The sequence below is a fragment of the Ambystoma mexicanum genome, chromosome 3q (genome assembly GCF_040938575.1).
Source record: "Ambystoma mexicanum isolate Mex_15411 chromosome 3q, UKY_AmexF1_1, whole genome shotgun sequence".
NCBI classification, from domain to species: domain Eukaryota; kingdom Metazoa; phylum Chordata; class Amphibia; order Caudata; family Ambystomatidae; genus Ambystoma; species Ambystoma mexicanum.
The window spans coordinates 734,263,955-734,281,449 of record NC_090926.1 but is presented as its reverse complement, the minus strand read 5'-3'; the positions used below and the strand labels follow the sequence as shown (position 1 = coordinate 734,281,449).

Genomic DNA, 17,495 nt, shown 5'->3' with positions numbered 1-17,495 from the left:
GAAAAGCAAGCAGCACATCAATCAAATGAATACGACATTTAACATGCCCACTGTACACTGGAGGTTGCTGTTCCTTGTTTTCCAGTGGGCCTCATACAGCCAGGCGTGCTGCAGCCATACATTGGTAGGTTTGCATAGCAACCCATGTAGTCGCCAGGACTACTTCAAATGCGGTAGCCTGCCATATGAATCCGTAGGGCTGGCGACAGGGGCGGTGTTACCAGCACACAACGGATGCCCTACGCATGCGCATAGCTGTAAAACGGATACAGGTGCGCTCACACAACTAATTAAAAGTGCACTAGAAGATGCGTCCATGCGGCCAGTACTGGAGTCCTACGGATACCTGCAGTGTGATTGCACATATGCCGGCCAGATGCAGTCTCCATAGGAAACCTCCATATTGCTTACCTGCAGTCATCTCGGACAGTACTGTGCGGCACAGATTCACCATGCAATTTTAACACAAAAAGAAAAACCACTTACACACTCACCAACACTTAACATGTACACCTTTAATTTCTAAGATACACCGACACTATTAGGAAAGGAAAGGGGTAACACAAATGGATACATAAGTTGCTAGGTTGTTCTTGGGGCAACTGAAGCATAACATCCCTTTACCAATGTTTTTTCACTGAATTTGATAGGTTTTTAGTAGGGCCCTGTAACCAGACCCTTCCTTTAGCATAGTTTTTTCAGTAAAGGGGATAGGTTTGTAGTAGCGCAATTTAACCATAACGACCCTTTAACAATGTTTTTTGTTGTTAAGGTGTGTTTGTATGTTCGGGTTGGCTCCAACTCCATAACAGTTGGTGGGCTGACATTTTGGCCCAAGGTCGGCATACCAGTGTGGGGTTTACTGGTGATAGTGAAATTTGACCAACCCTACTCATTCGCCCTGCACAGGTTGGGGTCTGGCCCTGTCCTACTAGTATAAGCGATTTTGGGAGATTGACAGTTTTGAGATTGTTTGCTCCAACCCCACAACAGTTGGTGGGATGAAATTTTGGCCCGAGGTCAACACATCAGTCTGGGCTATACTGGCGATGGTGAAATCTGACCAACCCCACCCATTCGCACTGCACAGGGGCGGGGCGGGTTCCAACTATGCGCTATCACTATAGGTGATTTTGGGAGATTGACAATTTTGTGATTTTTCAAAAATAGGAGACAATAAAACATACACAAGGCTATAGCAGACTCCCACTTGCATGTTAGCTATAGACCTGGGCAACCCTGGGTGGTACCACTAGATAATAATACATTTAATAAAATGCTCAAAACCACACTCAATACTGCAAACCACTTAAGGTCCACTTCAGAGCGGTTTAGCCACACCACTCCCTTCAGAGCAATGTACGCGTGCTTGCACCTGCCCGCACGCCGCCTTTTCTGTTATCAGTGAATCAGTGCATCATCTTAACACATCCCTATTGGAAAAAATCCCAATGAAAAATAAAATGAAAAGAGGAGTATTCCACAAAGATTGGCCTCATTTTTTTTTTCTAATAGGGTCTATCTTCATTGAAAACATTTTACATAAAAATTACACAAGCAAGATTAAACTAAGATGTATTTTCCAGGCACAAATAAATGATATTCCCGGCTTCTTCCTTCACTCGTGACGAATACGATAAATACAGTCAACTGTGTGTCACGAGGGCCTACATGACACCGTACATCACACCAAAAACCCTTTAGCAATTTACTTTTCCCCCATTTTCAACTTTGTGTAGTATTCGTTTTGTTCTCACCTTTGCTCTCTCTTTTTCTAGCACTTTCAGCTTTTTGCCATTATGGTCCTCATTCCCAGTTTGGACGAATCAGCTGCCAACATTAGGTGCCACCTCTTATTTTGGTGTGAAGTCATGAGTGGGGTGGCAGTGGTGGTATGTCCCATCTGCTGTCCCTACTCGCCCTATTGAGATTTTGGACGATTTACCTCCGGGCACCCTAACTAGTCAATATCATTGCTCCTTTTTTTCTGGGGGAAAAACGTGCAAGTTTTTGTTGTTTTACCTCCAAGTTGCCTCCACCTCTCAACTTGTAATATAGTGGTACTAAATCTGTTACCTCAATTTTTATCATAAAAGACATACTTGTAATGAGCGACAATATCTTCCCTTTCATCTCCGTGACTCCTTTTTTGTGCCATGGGTTTTAAAATGTTTATATGTCTGCCTTCCTTCGTGTACCCCCTTTCTTGCTATGACTGCATTCTTCTACTTCGGCTCCTTGTCTCTTCTTTCATGCTCTTATCTTTCTTTCTTTGTGCCTTTCCGTGTTTTTAACTCTATGCTTGGTCCCTTACTGCCCTCTTTCTTTTCCCCTGTTACTTAATTTACTTTCTCGCAGTCAGAGATACAATAAAACAAATAAATAAATAAGACACGCGCTGGCTGCTGGGACTGCTAGGCAGCCATGTGATTCCGCAATACAGCTGCAATAAGCTATTACAGTGTGATTGCGAAATGATTTTCTTATTACAAGTGAGGTGTCGCATAACGATTCACCTGTAATAAGATTTGTTGATCACTTATTTTATTTTGGGTGTTTGTGAGCGTGAACTTGCCTTCAGGAAGCAGTACTGTTCATCAGTAGGCGTTACAGGCAATGAAAAGATGCTTACTGTGGGAGCCGCCCTTACACCATAGCATGTATTACGCCGTGGCATTTTGCACGCGGGCAATGGTTACCATTTGCAGTTAGAGGGAAACATGCAGCGATGCTGAAAGGTGGAAGGGAGTGGAATGGGGGCAGGCTGGGGAGGTTGCTCATCAGGAGTGATACCTGCCTGGCTGTGTTTTGGGTAGTGTTTCCTAGAGGGTGTGAAGTAGGTGCTCCTTGAAGAGGAGAATCTAGATATCTTTTCAGAATTGCTTGAGGGTGGGGGGCGAGTGTGATGTTGATGGGTCTGAGGGTCCAAATTGTGGGGTCGTAGAGACAGAATGCTCGTTTCGTGAAGATATGGGAAAAAACTTGCAGGCGTTTTTAAAGTGACTGGACGGCAAGTACTGTAGAAACAATTATGAAAGTAATCATTTATTTTGTCTTTCGGGTACTCTGAGTAATAGAGAAAGTTACTCAAAATCCTTACATGGGATCTCTCACTTTATACTTCCCTGTGCGGCGGATTTAGAAGGGTAGGATATACTTTGAGGAAAAAAATCTTTGGGGTGAAAAGATGCAAGATTTAACAAAACTGTACTAAGCAGTGCATGGTTTGCCTAAAAAGGATAGGGTGCTGCACCCTCCATAGAGTTATATGCAGATCATTCAGCACCGAAGTGCAGTTCTTGGGTCTCCCTTAGAGTTTGATGTAACTTTTCCCAAAGTGGTCAATAACCTTCTCTCAACCTTTTAGCTACAACTGTGGATCTCTGAGTAGTGGTTTCAGTAATTGCATCTTCATGACTTTGCTTTAAAACAGGGAGAACAACTGTTTCTGCTCTTGATACCCAATGCTTGACTCCATAAATCCACACTGGCACTCCATCAAGCTAGTAAGAGATGAGGATATCTGGTGCTTGGTAACCTGTGGTTCCATGTATCCGTTGCATGATACCCCACCAGTTGACAGTCATGCTCGCCTCAACACCTTCAGATGAATCAGATCACCACCAGTTGTATGAGTCTCTATATTGTGATTTGGGGGTTAGTATAGAACCTGATTGTTCATGTGTGTATATACCTTTGACAGAAAGGTTGTGTATGATGCCAGACTCCATATTGTCTTACCCTGATAAGGTTACCAAACATTGGGAGATGACTAGCTGGAGACGAGGATGATGTGCGACACTGCATGCTTGAGAAGGGAGAGTGTGCCCAGCCTCTCCATAGGATGGCAGTCAGTCAGATGGGTGAAGCCTGTTCCATTTTACTGGTAGAATGACTGCATATGCATTATAGAAGCATCAGTCTAGCAGTGGGTAGCAGAGAGTCTGAGGGCACCGCTTAACTACTCATATAAATAACTGAGTTTATCATTTTTGTACCGTACACACTAGGTGTCCAAGGCAGCTGGGTGTTAATCCATTTGAAAGATGACAGATTGTGGGCACAGGTGGCTGAACGCTGCCCCTCACAAAGACTAATCCTGTACCCACACTCCATCTGACTGATTCTTGGACCCCTCTCTGTCTCACACAAATGCATAGTAAAAGATGAAGAACACATGTCTTGCTACAGCAGGCAAAATAATAATTAATATTCCATATGCAAGGTTTTGACACAGGTGGTTTAGGGCAACCTGTTTGCCCTTCAACATCAGGGTCCACATTTTTCCAAATAAATCTTGTTTCCTGGTGCCTTGGTGACTTCATGGATTCCGTGTTCACGCGACCTTGAGAGGATGTCCTTTGCTCAGAGGCGCGGCATGGTCTGTGGAGGTGGAGGTAGGTGCGAGCACGCCAGCTTTTTTAGGGTCTCTGGTAGAGATAGAGAACCCCCAAGTCGTGTAGCTTCTTCCACAGGTCGCGCTCCAGCAGGAAGTCGTGGTTGATGTAGAAACCCACTGGCTTTTTCTCCTCCTCGTAGTAGTGGTCTGAATAGGCCTCGAAGTTGTCGGTCATAAACCCGTATGCGCTCACCTGGTGGAGAGAGGACAGGAGGGGAGGGTGAGGGCAGCAGAAAAGGAACGGCAAAACTGAACTATAGAGGTAGTGAAAAACGCGTGCGGGCAAGTCCATCACCCCAGGAGAAATGACTCCCCCCACCCACTGGAGCACTGAAAGTGTGAGTGTCTTGGGACGGCCTGTTTTTACCAGGTGTTTCTAATCCAAGTGTAGCTCTGTACTCCACATAGGGAGGCTGCGAACTCAGAATTGTGTAGAGCTTTCTAAAATGTTGCAAACTAATAATGGGATCCAGAATTTGTGAGGTTAATAGTTATCTAATGGCCAAAAACTGCTCTAACATTTGTCAGAAAGTAGAACATTTTGGATAGACCCACGTTTTAATTATTTGTACCAGACCCAGTTTCTGGAAATAAGTTTGAATTCCATATCTATAGTAGACAAATAGTCTGGGTTGAATGTAGCCATTGTATAAAGTCCCATTGTAAGACATGTTATAATGTGCCTGCCACTGGCAGCACCCGGCGTGCAGATGTTCTGTTCTGGAGTCCAGATCACACCTTGCATAGAGTCTTGCATAGCACACCTTTTCCCCGGTTTCCTGGAACCGCAGCATCTGTAAGAGGTGGGGTAGGGAACTAGAACAGGAGCGGGGCAGGGATGCTTTGTGGAAGTGCTGATGTGTGCAGATTTGAAAACATAAGGCTCTCTGTAGTTTGTACGTGTTAGATATTTTGTGACTAGTCTAGAGCAGTGGTTAAGGTGGGCTCCAGGTTGCTTGGCTACATTTTTTGTGTGGTGGTTTATGGTGTCTGTCAGAATTCTGTTCAAGGAGTGTGGAGAAATGTCTTGGTGTATTTGTGGCGGGTTTGTGGCGTTTTAGAGAATTTTACAGCGGACATTTGTCTTTGGATGGTGTATGTTTCTTCATGTAACGAGAGTTGTTTTGCTGGTGAAGTTGCGTATCGAGATGTGTTGTTAGGCGTGGAGAGGCTATGTCAGGTGACACTATGCTATGGCACAAATTCAGGGCCCCAGATTTCTGGCCAGTTTCCTGAGACCCCCTGTCTGACTGCCCACTGACATCTCTAAGATATCGCCACTCGCTCCTACATGGGATTATAGTACAATGTAGCTGGATATACACCAAGAGTACCAACTGACAAGGCCTATCACACATCGCATCACATTACAGCATTAGGCATGTACCATCAAAATATGCAGTTTGTATTTAAAACCCATCCTGTTTTTAGCAATGTCACTGACTGAGTCGGCATTACATTTCTCTATTGGCTGCTAATTCGACACTAGCCATAACCCATGGCAGGAGGCACAATACAAATGCAAGATAACATAACATAACTAGATCCCAAAAACATTCATTTCAGACAATGTGAATGGGGCACCGCACAAGTAACTTTGACACCCACTCACCCAAAGTCTCTGAAGGAAGGCTGTCCCCTCACATTGGATGCTTTAACTCCCACGGCCACCACCAAACACATACACAATGTTTCTGGCTAGTTGCGCCCCTGCCTGGCCATCCTTGTTATTTCAATCACACATGCCATCATGCACAACACTACATAACTTCACATTATGATTTCAATTAAAGTTGCTTCCGAATTCCGTATCAATGCTTTTAATAAGGTTATCCACACGTGTCCAACATGGAGCTCAGAAGAATTTATCAAAAGCATCAGAAGCTACTTTAAAGTAAATTATAATGTGCCCCAGGCAGTGGTGCAGCGGGGGCTCCCGCAGTGCCCGCGTTGCCGGAGGCCCTGCTACCAAATGTCCTTAATTGTAGTGTGGGGGTGACTTCAAAAAGAAATATTTTCTTGTTGAAGTCCTCATAATTCATAAAGACATTGGGCCTCATTCCGACTTTGGAGGTAACCACGCCGATATTTGCGGCATGGCTGCCTCCAAAATCGTTCCGACTCCGCCCTGGTGAATGGAGTAATTACCGGTCCATTCCAAGGTTGGAGGGACCGGTCATTCCCCATTCACCAGGGCCCTTCCCCATTCCCATTTGAGCCCCCATAGGACTCAATGGGAATAGGGAAGGCGCTAATAACGATACCGTAAATTACGGTACCGTTATTAGCACTAAAGTCCCTTTGCGGGTCCCGTCCTTAATGCCTGCTAAAAGCAGGCGTTAAGGAAGGACCCGCAAAGGGAACTCGTAGTAGGGCGGTAAGGGTTTAACGGCACCGGTCTCGTTACCGGTGACCGTTAACCCTTACCACCCTACTCGGAATGAGGCCCATTATTTCCGTTACGAGACCGTAACGGAAATAATTTCTTTATGAAAGCAGAGTGACTTCAAAAAGAAAATATTTATTTCTGATTTGATAGGGGTCTCCCCACCCCGTGACATGAGGCCTCCGTGTCATGGGATGGGGGAGAGGGAGAGCCCTATGAATTCAAAAAGAAATAGTTTTAGTCCCTTAATGGAACTCATTTTTTATGATGTCAGTGTGACTTCAAAAATAAACTATTTCTTTTTGAAGTTATAGGGCTTCCCCCAACCCCATGACACGGAGGCCTCGTGTCACGGGGTGGGGAGACCCCTATCAAATCAGAAAGACATATTTTCTTTTTGGCAAGCGTGCCTGCTGCAGGGAGCTGGAGGCCTCCCTCATGCACCAACGGATTCAAAAGGTAAGAACATTTATTTTGTTCAAATGTATGTGCGTGCATGTAAGTGTGTGTGTGCCTATATATATATACTGTTCTGTGTGTGGTGTATGGGTGGCTGCCTGGGTGTGCATGTGTGTGTATGGTGAAAGGATGCACATGTAAATGTATGGGTGTGCATGTAAGTGTGTGTGTGCCTATATATATATATACTGTTCTGTGTGTGGTGTATGGGTGGCTGCCTGGGTGTGCATGTGTGTGTATGGTGAAAGGATGCACATGTAAATGTATGGGTGTGCATGTAAGTGTGTGTGTGCCTATATATATATACTGTTCTGTGTGTGGTGTATGGGTGGCTGCCTGGGTGTGCATGTGTGTGTATGGTGAAAGGATGCACATGTAAATGTATGGGTGTGCATGTAAGTGTGTGTGTGCCTATATATATATATACTGTTCTGTGTGTGGTGTATGGGTGGCTGCCTGGGTGTGCATGTGTGTGTATGGTGAAAGGATGCACATGTAAATGTATGGGTGTGCATGTAAGTGTGTGTGTGCCGATATATATATATACTGTTCTGTGTGTGGTGTATGGGTGGCTGCCTGGGTGTGCATGTGTGTGTATGGTGAAAGGATGCACATGTAAATGTATGGGTGTGCTTGTGTTTAATGCCTGTGGGCATATTTTCTTACATTATCATTAATGGCATTATGTGCAAAGCAAATATGAGTATGTTCTTATCTGTGAATACTGGCATATATTGGTGCAGCCAGTATGGAACTATATGGGCACAGCCAGAGTGAACATTTTTTTATACTTGTACACATCAAGGGCAAAGGCATCATGAAAATATGTTGAAGAAATGTTCCTGTAAACGTTGGTAACTTGCATATTTGGGATTTTTTTCATTAGTTACCCTACCAAACCAATTGCAAACTGTTTGCCTTTCTACCCAATTTTTCAAAATGTGTGCTGTATAATGCCCCATTTTAACCCATTATTTAAACAAAATAATTGCGGAGCGAACCACCCTGCACACTACATCATTGTTTCAGACTCCCTCCCTATGCTCGCTCACTAAGACATATTTGAAATATTTACACCCCTGCACTTATAAAATTCACCAGCTGCCACTGCCGTTTCTTACTGTGTCACTGTATATTTTTCTGAGCATCTGTCATAAAATAAACATAATAATTGTTATTGCTTTGAGTGGCATTTTGGTGCAACCAGTCTAAGTATGTCTTAATGTGGCATGGCATTACGTGTCTAGCCTGGTCAACATTGTGCAGCCATTGGGACATGATTTCATTGTGGCATTTTTAATAGCAAAGCATACAATTAATTAAAGTTTTAATGTTCCTGTGCACTGTTGGTGACTTGCATGTATTGGATTTTTGGATTGGTGTTACCCTACAAAACAATTGCAAACGTGGCTTTTTAGGCACATTTTCTTAGAAAGTGTGCTGTTTAGTGCATTAAAACACATATGTATATCTTTCTCCCAGTGCAGTGTGCCCATGCATGATCGTGTGTATTGCACAAGCATGGTAGTCTGGGCTGGCCCAGAGTGTGGCATGACCTGTGATTTGTTGCCAAGCTTTGGTGGAGGGGCTCCCGCAGCATGTCTCGCTGGGGGACCCCCAAAGTTTGTCCTATGCCCCAGGCCAACTCTTTAAAAAAGCCAGTGGGGGTCATTCCGAGTTGGGCGGTAAGGGATACCGGGCACCGTTAAGGAGACCGGTGACGGTAATCCCTTACCGCCCAATTCCGAGGTCCCTTAGCAGGAACCGTAAAGGACGTGTGGTCTGACCACACGTCCCTTACGGGTCCCGCTAAGGGACCAGGGCTCTAATAACGGGCTTGCTAGTCGCGAGCCCGTTATTAGCGCCCTCCCCATTCCCATTGAGCCCTATGGGAGCTCAAATGGGAATGGGGAATGGTTTGTTCAATTGGGACTTACCGGTCCCTCCAGGGTCGGAATGCACCGGTAAATCCCCATTGAACAAGACCAGTGCCGGACCCGGTATTGGAGGCAGCCATGGCACAAATAGCGCCATGGCTACCTCCAATCTCGGAATGAGGCCCAGTGTCTTGACTTGCACATAAATGCTATTACACCCACACACAACTGTATGGAAGTGTAATTACATATTTACGTTTATCGTGCAAGATGCTTGCTCTCCACAGCAAGCACATCCAAATTTGGATGTTTTTTTTAAAAAGTGCCCCAGCTCGTGTGTGTCAATCAGGTATCAAAGCACACTCATTCAGACCTAATATTAAAATCATAATGTGCACCCAGGCGACCAAGTTCTTTAAACAAGTGTCTTGACTTACGTGTACCTTAGTAATGCAATTACACTGAGCAATCACATTAGCGTCATGGGAGCGCTGCCAGGCCACTGGCCTAACGTCTCTGCTTAAACCAAGCAGGCACATACAAACGCTGTACGATGAAATATGTAGCAATAGAATACCTTTAATCACTTATTTATTTATTTGTGTACTCTTACCTCTGCTGCTGGCACTTGTCTTGCTCCACAGACACCAATAATCTAACCAAGGCTTAAGCAGCACTGTGGGGTTAGGCCAGTGAGGCAGCCCGTGTCGATTCGTCTGCAGTGGGATATTCTCACCTCCAACTCCCTATGACATCCTCCTTCGAACCCCCTTCTATAGGCTCCAGCGAGTCTGGTGCAATTCAACCAAAAACGAAAGTGTTACTTTCAACACCAGGAGGCCCGAACTCGTTTGATCAAGGCCCCCTGCCCCCTCACCTAGCTCTGCCACTGGAGTGCATCATCCATTACATTCTCAACATCTAGACCTTGATATGCTGTAATTCATCTGATGATCCTCTAGACCAATGGTATTCAAACTGTGGGGCGCGACCTGGGGTGTCCTGAGAGCTCAGCATGAAATATAAAAAAAATATTTTATTTTTTTATTTTTTTATTTTTAGATTGGAAGTAATGGGCAGGGGTGGCTCACATGGTCGGGCTGAAGCATGAAACTGTCTCAGGCAACAATGAAAAAGTGGCCCGCAGTTGTCAATGGATATTCATTCCTTTAGTCGCAGCCTGGGCCTCATTACAACTATGGCGGTACGGTAACAACGGTGCAGGTAAGCTACCGGCACCGTTGCTACCGTACCGCCATAGTAAGAGTTGTGCTCGCGGGTACCTGACAGCCCGCCAGGTCTGACCTGGCAGGCCGTGCGGCACCCGCGAGCACAGTTCGTCGGATGCACCGGCACCGTTATTAACAGTGCCGGTGCATCCGAGCTCCCCACGGGGCTCAAATGGGAATGGGGATCTACCGGTACCGACACCCGCGAAAGGGCAATTATCAGGTCTGCCTAACTCGGCATGACCCGGTAATTGCCCAATCGCGGGTGTCGGACCCGGATGCAACTCCGGTGGCAGCCATGCCAGTTTTACCGGCACAGTTATCGCTAGGGTTGTAATGAGGCCCACTGTTTCAATAGTAGCCAAGGGGGTGCTTTGTGTTAAAATGTAAGTAAATTGTGATATATTAAGCAACAATGGTCAAAATTACTAACTGCATAGTTAAGTAACTCATCAAACTGGTCCACATTGGCCAAAATGGTGGCCCTTTTTGACTGGCCCACACTAGCATTTTACATTTCTGGTACAGGCATTGCCCTATAGGCCAGTCCGAGCCTGGCGGCTCATCCATAATGGTGAGGGGGCGCCCACCCAGTGGCCCCTCACCCATTATGGAGGAGCTAAGGAACCAGCCCAGTGAAACAGTGAGCACTCCCCCAGCTGATTTTTCCAGCTGATGGAGTGCTCCTGGGCTGGTTCCGTTTAGTTTCCCCAGCCGCACATGCTCACTGAGCCATGCAAGTGCTGGGGCGTTTTGCTTCGCCAGCATTGCATAGCTCATTGGAAATGCTGGCTGGGGCACTGCATGTCCGTATGTCCGAGAGGGAGCTCCTGCGCCTCCTCACACATGCGGACAGAGCAGCCTGGAGCAGGGCGTTTCCGCACCCACACGCAGGCCAATGCAGAAGGTACCTTTATGTTCATTGTTTTTATTTAAACATGTGTATGCATGCGTGTATGCTTATGTTATGAGTGAGTGTATGGTGATGGATGCTCATATGAATGATAGAGTGATTGCTGTATGAATGTGCAGCACCTTGCATACACACATAATCATGTTGATTGTGTTAGGCCCAGTGGGGCCCAGGGGACAGGGATGGTATCTTTTTACTGGACATCTATCATAGATGTCCAGTTAAAAAAATGTCATGCCTGCCCCCTGGGCCCCCCAGAACCAATTGCAAACTGTTTGGCTATTTACCTATTTTTTTGTTAAAAATATGCTTTACCATTCAACATTTTAACCCATTATTTAAAAATAATTCACAGGGGGAACCCCCCCAGAATCTCCCTTTATTGGTTTGTGCTCCCTCACTATGCTCGGTCGCTATGGCATTTTTGGGGGAAATAGTTATGCGCCTCCACTTAAAAAAATCACCAGCCGCCACTGGCCCTCAGACTGTGTTAGGAATGGGATGGGGGGAACCCAGGGTCTATGGTGGGAGCACAATGGGCGGGAACCATGGGATAGTGGTGGGAGCAGAGTGGGGAGAGCCCAGGGTGTGTGATGGGGTGGGGAGAGACCAGGGACTGGGTAGGAGTGGGATGAGGGATCCCAGTGACAGTGATGGGAGCAGGTGACGGTGTGCAATATATACTGTCCATTTGGCATTTCTGGGGGGTCCCGACCTGCCCAAATTTTGCTCATAGGGGCCCGGCCAAAAAGGTTTGAAGACCACTGCTCTAGACACTCCACCTATGCCCTTTCCGATTGAAGGGTTGTGATCCGAACATACTGTTAAATGTCTTCCCCAAAAATATATTTTAAATTTGTTGATGTCCCAACAGCATACTAGGGCCTCCCGTTTCGATCACTGATAAATGTTCTCCCCCCTTGAGTGTCCTTGAGACAAACGCTACAGTACTCTCTTGCATCCAATTGAGTTTAACCTATACCCGCTCCTATATCAGTTTCACTGGCGTCCATGTAGACAAAGGTGTTGCACTCTTCATGAAATGGCTCCAAGATGGGAGCAGTGACAATCTCTTGATGTCTCAAAATTCCACATCACATTTTGGCGATCAGTCAAAAGGGATTTCTTCCCTTGTGAATTTTCTTAGTTCTTGCGTTTTATCAGCCATTTTCTTTATGAACTTTGAACAGAACACAGCCATTCTGAGGAAAGAGGATACTTATTTCTTTTTCTTGGGTGCTCCCATGTTTTCTATGGCCAACACCATGTCTGTCCTCAGAAACACACCTTTCTCAGGAATTGCATGGCCCAGCTATGTCATTGTTTTCTCATGAAATTTGAATTTTTTCCAAACTGAGCAACAGTGTATACAGTGAATATAACGAAAACAAATAACGAATCAAATTCTAACGAACGAAAAAATGGTGTTAAAAAAATATATATATGTGGGGGTGGGGTAAAGGGTTAAATCTTGTGGGTAGGGGGTTGGCTGGGTTTTAAGCAAGGGGAAACGGGGGCTTGGAGGACCCCCGAAAAAACAATGATATACATATTCCTTATTTTCTCTTCGTTAACATTTGATTTGTTATTTTTTCATTTGTTTATATCACATGGAACCACCGACAGTCCTGTTATTCTAAGGTCTTCAATAATCTCATCAACCTTGGATCATGCTCACTTTTTCACACCTCTAAAATAATATATGGTCTTGATACATGTTGTCTGCACTCATCACCCGCATTAACCTGTTCAGGATTCTCTAGAAAATACTAGCAGCTGACACCAGCTTAAATGGCATCCATCTGCACCTTATAGGCCTGCTGGCGTTATCAAGGCTTAAATCCATGGAGTCCTGATGAAGGGACGCTTGATGAAACGCTGCCTTAAGGTCCAGCAGAGAAAATACTTGTTCTCCTTCAATGTCCGTAATCAATTCTGATATCTTAGGTAGTGGAACACGTTCTGCCACCGCCTGTTTGTTCACCCCACTCATGTCAATGCAGAGTCTGATGGATGCCATTGCCCTTCTTATGATATTCATAAGCCTCTATCCTCTCAATAATTCCACATCACTCCATCGTTCCCAATTCTTTGCTGAATACATCGTGTAGAACCAAAGTCACCCTTCTCAATTTGGCAACCATTGGTACTGACCCTGCTTTAGGTCCGATTCTATACACAAATTCTTGTCGACATCCCAGCTTCTTCCTGAAAACCTCTGGACACCATCCTGCCACCTCTCCTGCCAGCGGAGTCTAGCATTGTGTCCATTTCATTCACTGTCAGTATTTTTGCAGGACCACCTGGATTTCAGCTTATTTTCAACTCAGCTTGATCATCCCATTAGAATAGGTTGTTTCTTTTGTCTGCCACAAATACAGTCATGATGGCCGTGCGATTTTTAAATTCCAATTCTGCTCGGAATTTTTCCAATTATGGTTACCGGCACCTCTCTGTATGCATGTGCTACTACCCCTGATTCCAGTATAGTACAGCGGCCAAATGTATGTGTCCATGTCACTGTGTTTATCCATGTATAATATGCAGCACTGCCGATCAGAAACTCTGCACTTATGCCATTCCCCTTGATGTGAGCAAACAATGTTTTCCTTCTATGCAGCCCCTGTATAGCACAGTTTAGTTCTTCCTGTTCACCTGGGAAATGACTCCAACCCATTTCTGACACGCACCTTCTGCATGCTCCTACCATTCCTTTTCCTAGCCTTGCAGCAGTGGGCTAGGTGACCCTTCCTTCCACCGTTTCTGAATACTATGTTGAGAGCACGGCCCTCCTTGCCATAAGCAAAATGTGACATACTTCCACAACGGTGGAGCTTTTTTATGTCCCTCGTCCTTAGGCTTTCTCTCATATATCGTGTCTTGTCTCCTCTTTCACCTTGTTCCTCTCACAGTTCCAACTTGCTCCTTTTACTGTTAGGTCTAGAAATTGGAAACAGATCACCTGGGGTGTCATCTACCTAGCCATCTCCGCTTTTAGATCATTGAAGCATGACTCTGTGTGCTCCACGTTCTTGACTATCCCAATCACTCTGTCAAGTGAGGGATCCTTCTGCTTCCACAGTTCGTCTCTGATTTTCTGATTCTCGCGCGTGATCATTAACTGATCCTAACCATCTTTGTCGGTCATACTAAGGCAATTCAGGCAGTCTTTTGAGGACATTTTGACTTTCATGGCCTAGACAGTGAAATAAAGATCCATCCTTCCTATCGTTAGGGAGTTTGGCCCTTAAAATGCTGAGACATATTTCAGGAAATCCTTTTTCCAGTTCTTCCATATTATGATAAGGTCCCCAGGCGAGGGTAAAAAATAGCCTTGGACCAGGCGTATTAGCCATTTTCAATGTAACTGTATTTCACTATATTTCCCAAGGTGCAGTGCTCACTCAACCCAGTAGATGGCACTGGTGTTAGCAGAGATCTTCCTTTCTTGGCTTCTCGTTGCTCAGGCCCCCTGTTGGTGCTTTGCAGCGGTTCGTCAGGGGTTGCTGGCTGACTCGTCGGCAGTATTGTAAAGGCTTAGCCCTCCCTGCGACACAGAAAGTGAACCACTTCAGTTTGGTTCTGGGTCGGAGGAGCCTCCTTTATTTCAGTACATTAATTAATTAATTCTGTTACACCGCACAGCGCCACTTGTCCCTGCTGCACGGCCTCCTTCCTTTTTTCCGATGGCCTTCACACACACCTTCCTCTGCCTGTTTTTAGGTCATGACGGTGCGCCCGAGAAGCCCACCGCCAGGAGACACATGCCCACACAATCCACTTATACTTTGCCATTGGTGCATCTCTCTGTTTCCCTCACTCCCCGGCATCCCCTTCCATCCGCAACTTTCCATCACCTACAATCTCATGCACACAGACACAACAGTTATATTCACCATTCAGAATATGTTTCCAAATGTGTTCTTCTTCAGGAGTTCCTTTACAAATGTAACCGCAAGTAGTAAATACAGCTATCTGTGTCCATAGATGGACATACAATCATCAAATGTTTAATGGTATCATATGCGCATCACGCTTATTCCCACGTATTCTACAACAACAATGGCTAAGCCCCCACACTAACATGCGTGGGGGTTTAGATTCTATTAAGAGACATGGAGGCGAGTATTAGGCAATACATTCTTCACTTCACAACTAGGAGCAATGTTTTCACCATATTAAACATTTTTAAAACACCTAAAACAAAACTTTTGAAACTTAGGCCCCAGTCCAAGATGGCAGCTTTGCATCTATCAGCCAATCAGGGTGTATCTCCCGACTATAAAACCCATTACAGTTAGTCCTTTATCCTGTTCTGAAGCTGCAAGATAAATCCAGAAACAGAAATCACACTCCAACCGAGAAACGCCATCCATCTGGAAATTGAACTCCAAACGAATCCTTGGACTCCATCGCAACCTTTGCGGACTCATCCTGGTAAAATACTCTTAAATGCGGGGTGCGGGAGAGATAATAGTGGTCTCCTTGTCTCTTAATATAATCTAAACCAACACTCACGTTAGTGTGGAGGGTTAGATATTCTATGTGGATACCAGAGGCTTCCTATTATGCAAGTTCAAAGCTCTTGCAACACTACACTTGCCATATGCTGAACCTTTTTATGGTAAAAAGTTTTAAAAGAAAACTCCTTAGACCAATCATCTGGACAGAGAATATCCTCCAACCTTACTCCCAACAATGCCAAATTAGAAGCCTTTGCCCCCCTAGCCGAATGAGCTCCGATTCATTGAGTGTGTTGCAGGCGACTGTGGCAGGGGATGGTGATAGGAAGGATGTGATTTTGGATATCAGGAGGAAGATTGATCGGTGTGTGCGTGGGGGGAATGGATTTGGAGTTGGCGTGGGTCTCCAGTCACAGTGGCATTTTGGGTAATGAGTTGGTGGATTTGGCGGCGGAGGGTATGAAGAGGGGAGCGGTTGATGTGAGGTTGCCTTTGAGTGTGGATGAGGTGAAGGCTGTGATGGTGAGATGGGTCATGGATGAGTGGCAGGAGAGGTGGGTGAGTGGGGTGAAGGGCAGGTGGATTTTGGTGTTCGTGGGAAAGTGTCAGTGAAGGTGGATGCGGGGAGTCTGGAATGGAGGAGGGGGAGGAGGTGATGCTGAATCAGAGGATAGGGCATGTGGATTGAATGACTGTCTGTTTCGAGTGGGGAAGCGTGAGTCGAGGGACTGTGCGGTGTGTGGGGTGCCTGAGACTGTGGGACATTTTTTGCTTAGGTGTGAGAGACATGTTGAAGAGAGAGAATTGATGAGGGTTCGGTTGACTGCGCTGGGTGCGGCTGAGCTGAGTGGGAGGGCTTTGCTGGGAGGTGACGGGGTGAGAGGCAGGAGGAGGAGCAGTGTGATGTTGGATTTTGTGAGGCAGACGGGGCGGTGGGAGGAGTTGTGAGTTTATGTGTGCTAAGTATTGATTGCTGGGTCTGGGGCACATCATCCTTTAGGATGGGGAAGCGCCTGCGTGGGTCCACCCACGCCTCCGATAATTGAGAAGAAGAATCTCCAGAGGTGAAAACATTCACCCCACCTCCTTTTATCTGTATGTTATTTGTGATTTATAAAGCGCCTTAAACCAAAGCACTGTAAACAGAGTCATAAAAACAGTACAATAAAATGGGAAATGCAAGCAACAATATAAGAGCAATCAGCCTTGTATGTCAGATTGTAGAAGATGGGTCTTCAGTGAGGAACGGAATAAAGAGTATGAAGAAATAGAGCAGAGAGAGAGTTGGAGAGAGTTAAAATGGAAAGGGGCCAACAAACTGAAAGAACAAAACTGTGACTTAGTATAAGGAGAACGAGAAACTGCAAGATGAAATTGAGACTGGGGATGAAAAGAATGAGGGTTCCATGGCTTAAAATGCCCCTGCAAGCCCTGGACCCATTATACCATTTAAGGGGAGCGGGGAACACCCCCGCAAGTCCGCTCCCCTTAAATGTTATAATGGGGTACACCTTTACTGGGTCCAAACCACAGCATTTTTGCCGCAATTATATTACCTGATACCAGAATGAGTAGGAATATCAAATGATACCAAAGACGAGAGATAGGCAGGCACCCGGTCATAGAGAGATTTGCAGACTAAACACATGATGCTTGAAAGATAGATCAGAGTCAAAGTAAAGACCCAAGTTCCGAGTCGTGGGAGAAATAGGAAGCTGAGAAGGAGGGAAGGAAATTGAGGAAGAAGGAAGGAGCGATGGGATCGTATT

At 45.5% G+C, this 17,495-nt stretch overlaps 1 protein-coding gene across 2 annotated transcripts in view; it reads right to left on the bottom strand.

Annotated features, from left to right (window-relative positions):
* Positions 1-495: 495 nt before the first annotated feature.
* LOC138582917 (alpha-N-acetylgalactosaminide alpha-2,6-sialyltransferase 1-like) overlaps positions 496-17,495 on the bottom strand; it is a 354,669-nt gene continuing 337,669 nt past the window's right edge. For both annotated transcript variants that reach the window (XM_069654670.1, XM_069654671.1), the window contains one exon: positions 496-4,592. In XM_069654670.1, coding sequence (XP_069510771.1) covers positions 4,422-4,592 — 171 coding nt within the window. In that variant the 3' untranslated portion in view covers positions 496-4,421. The remainder of the gene's footprint in view (positions 4,593-17,495) is intronic.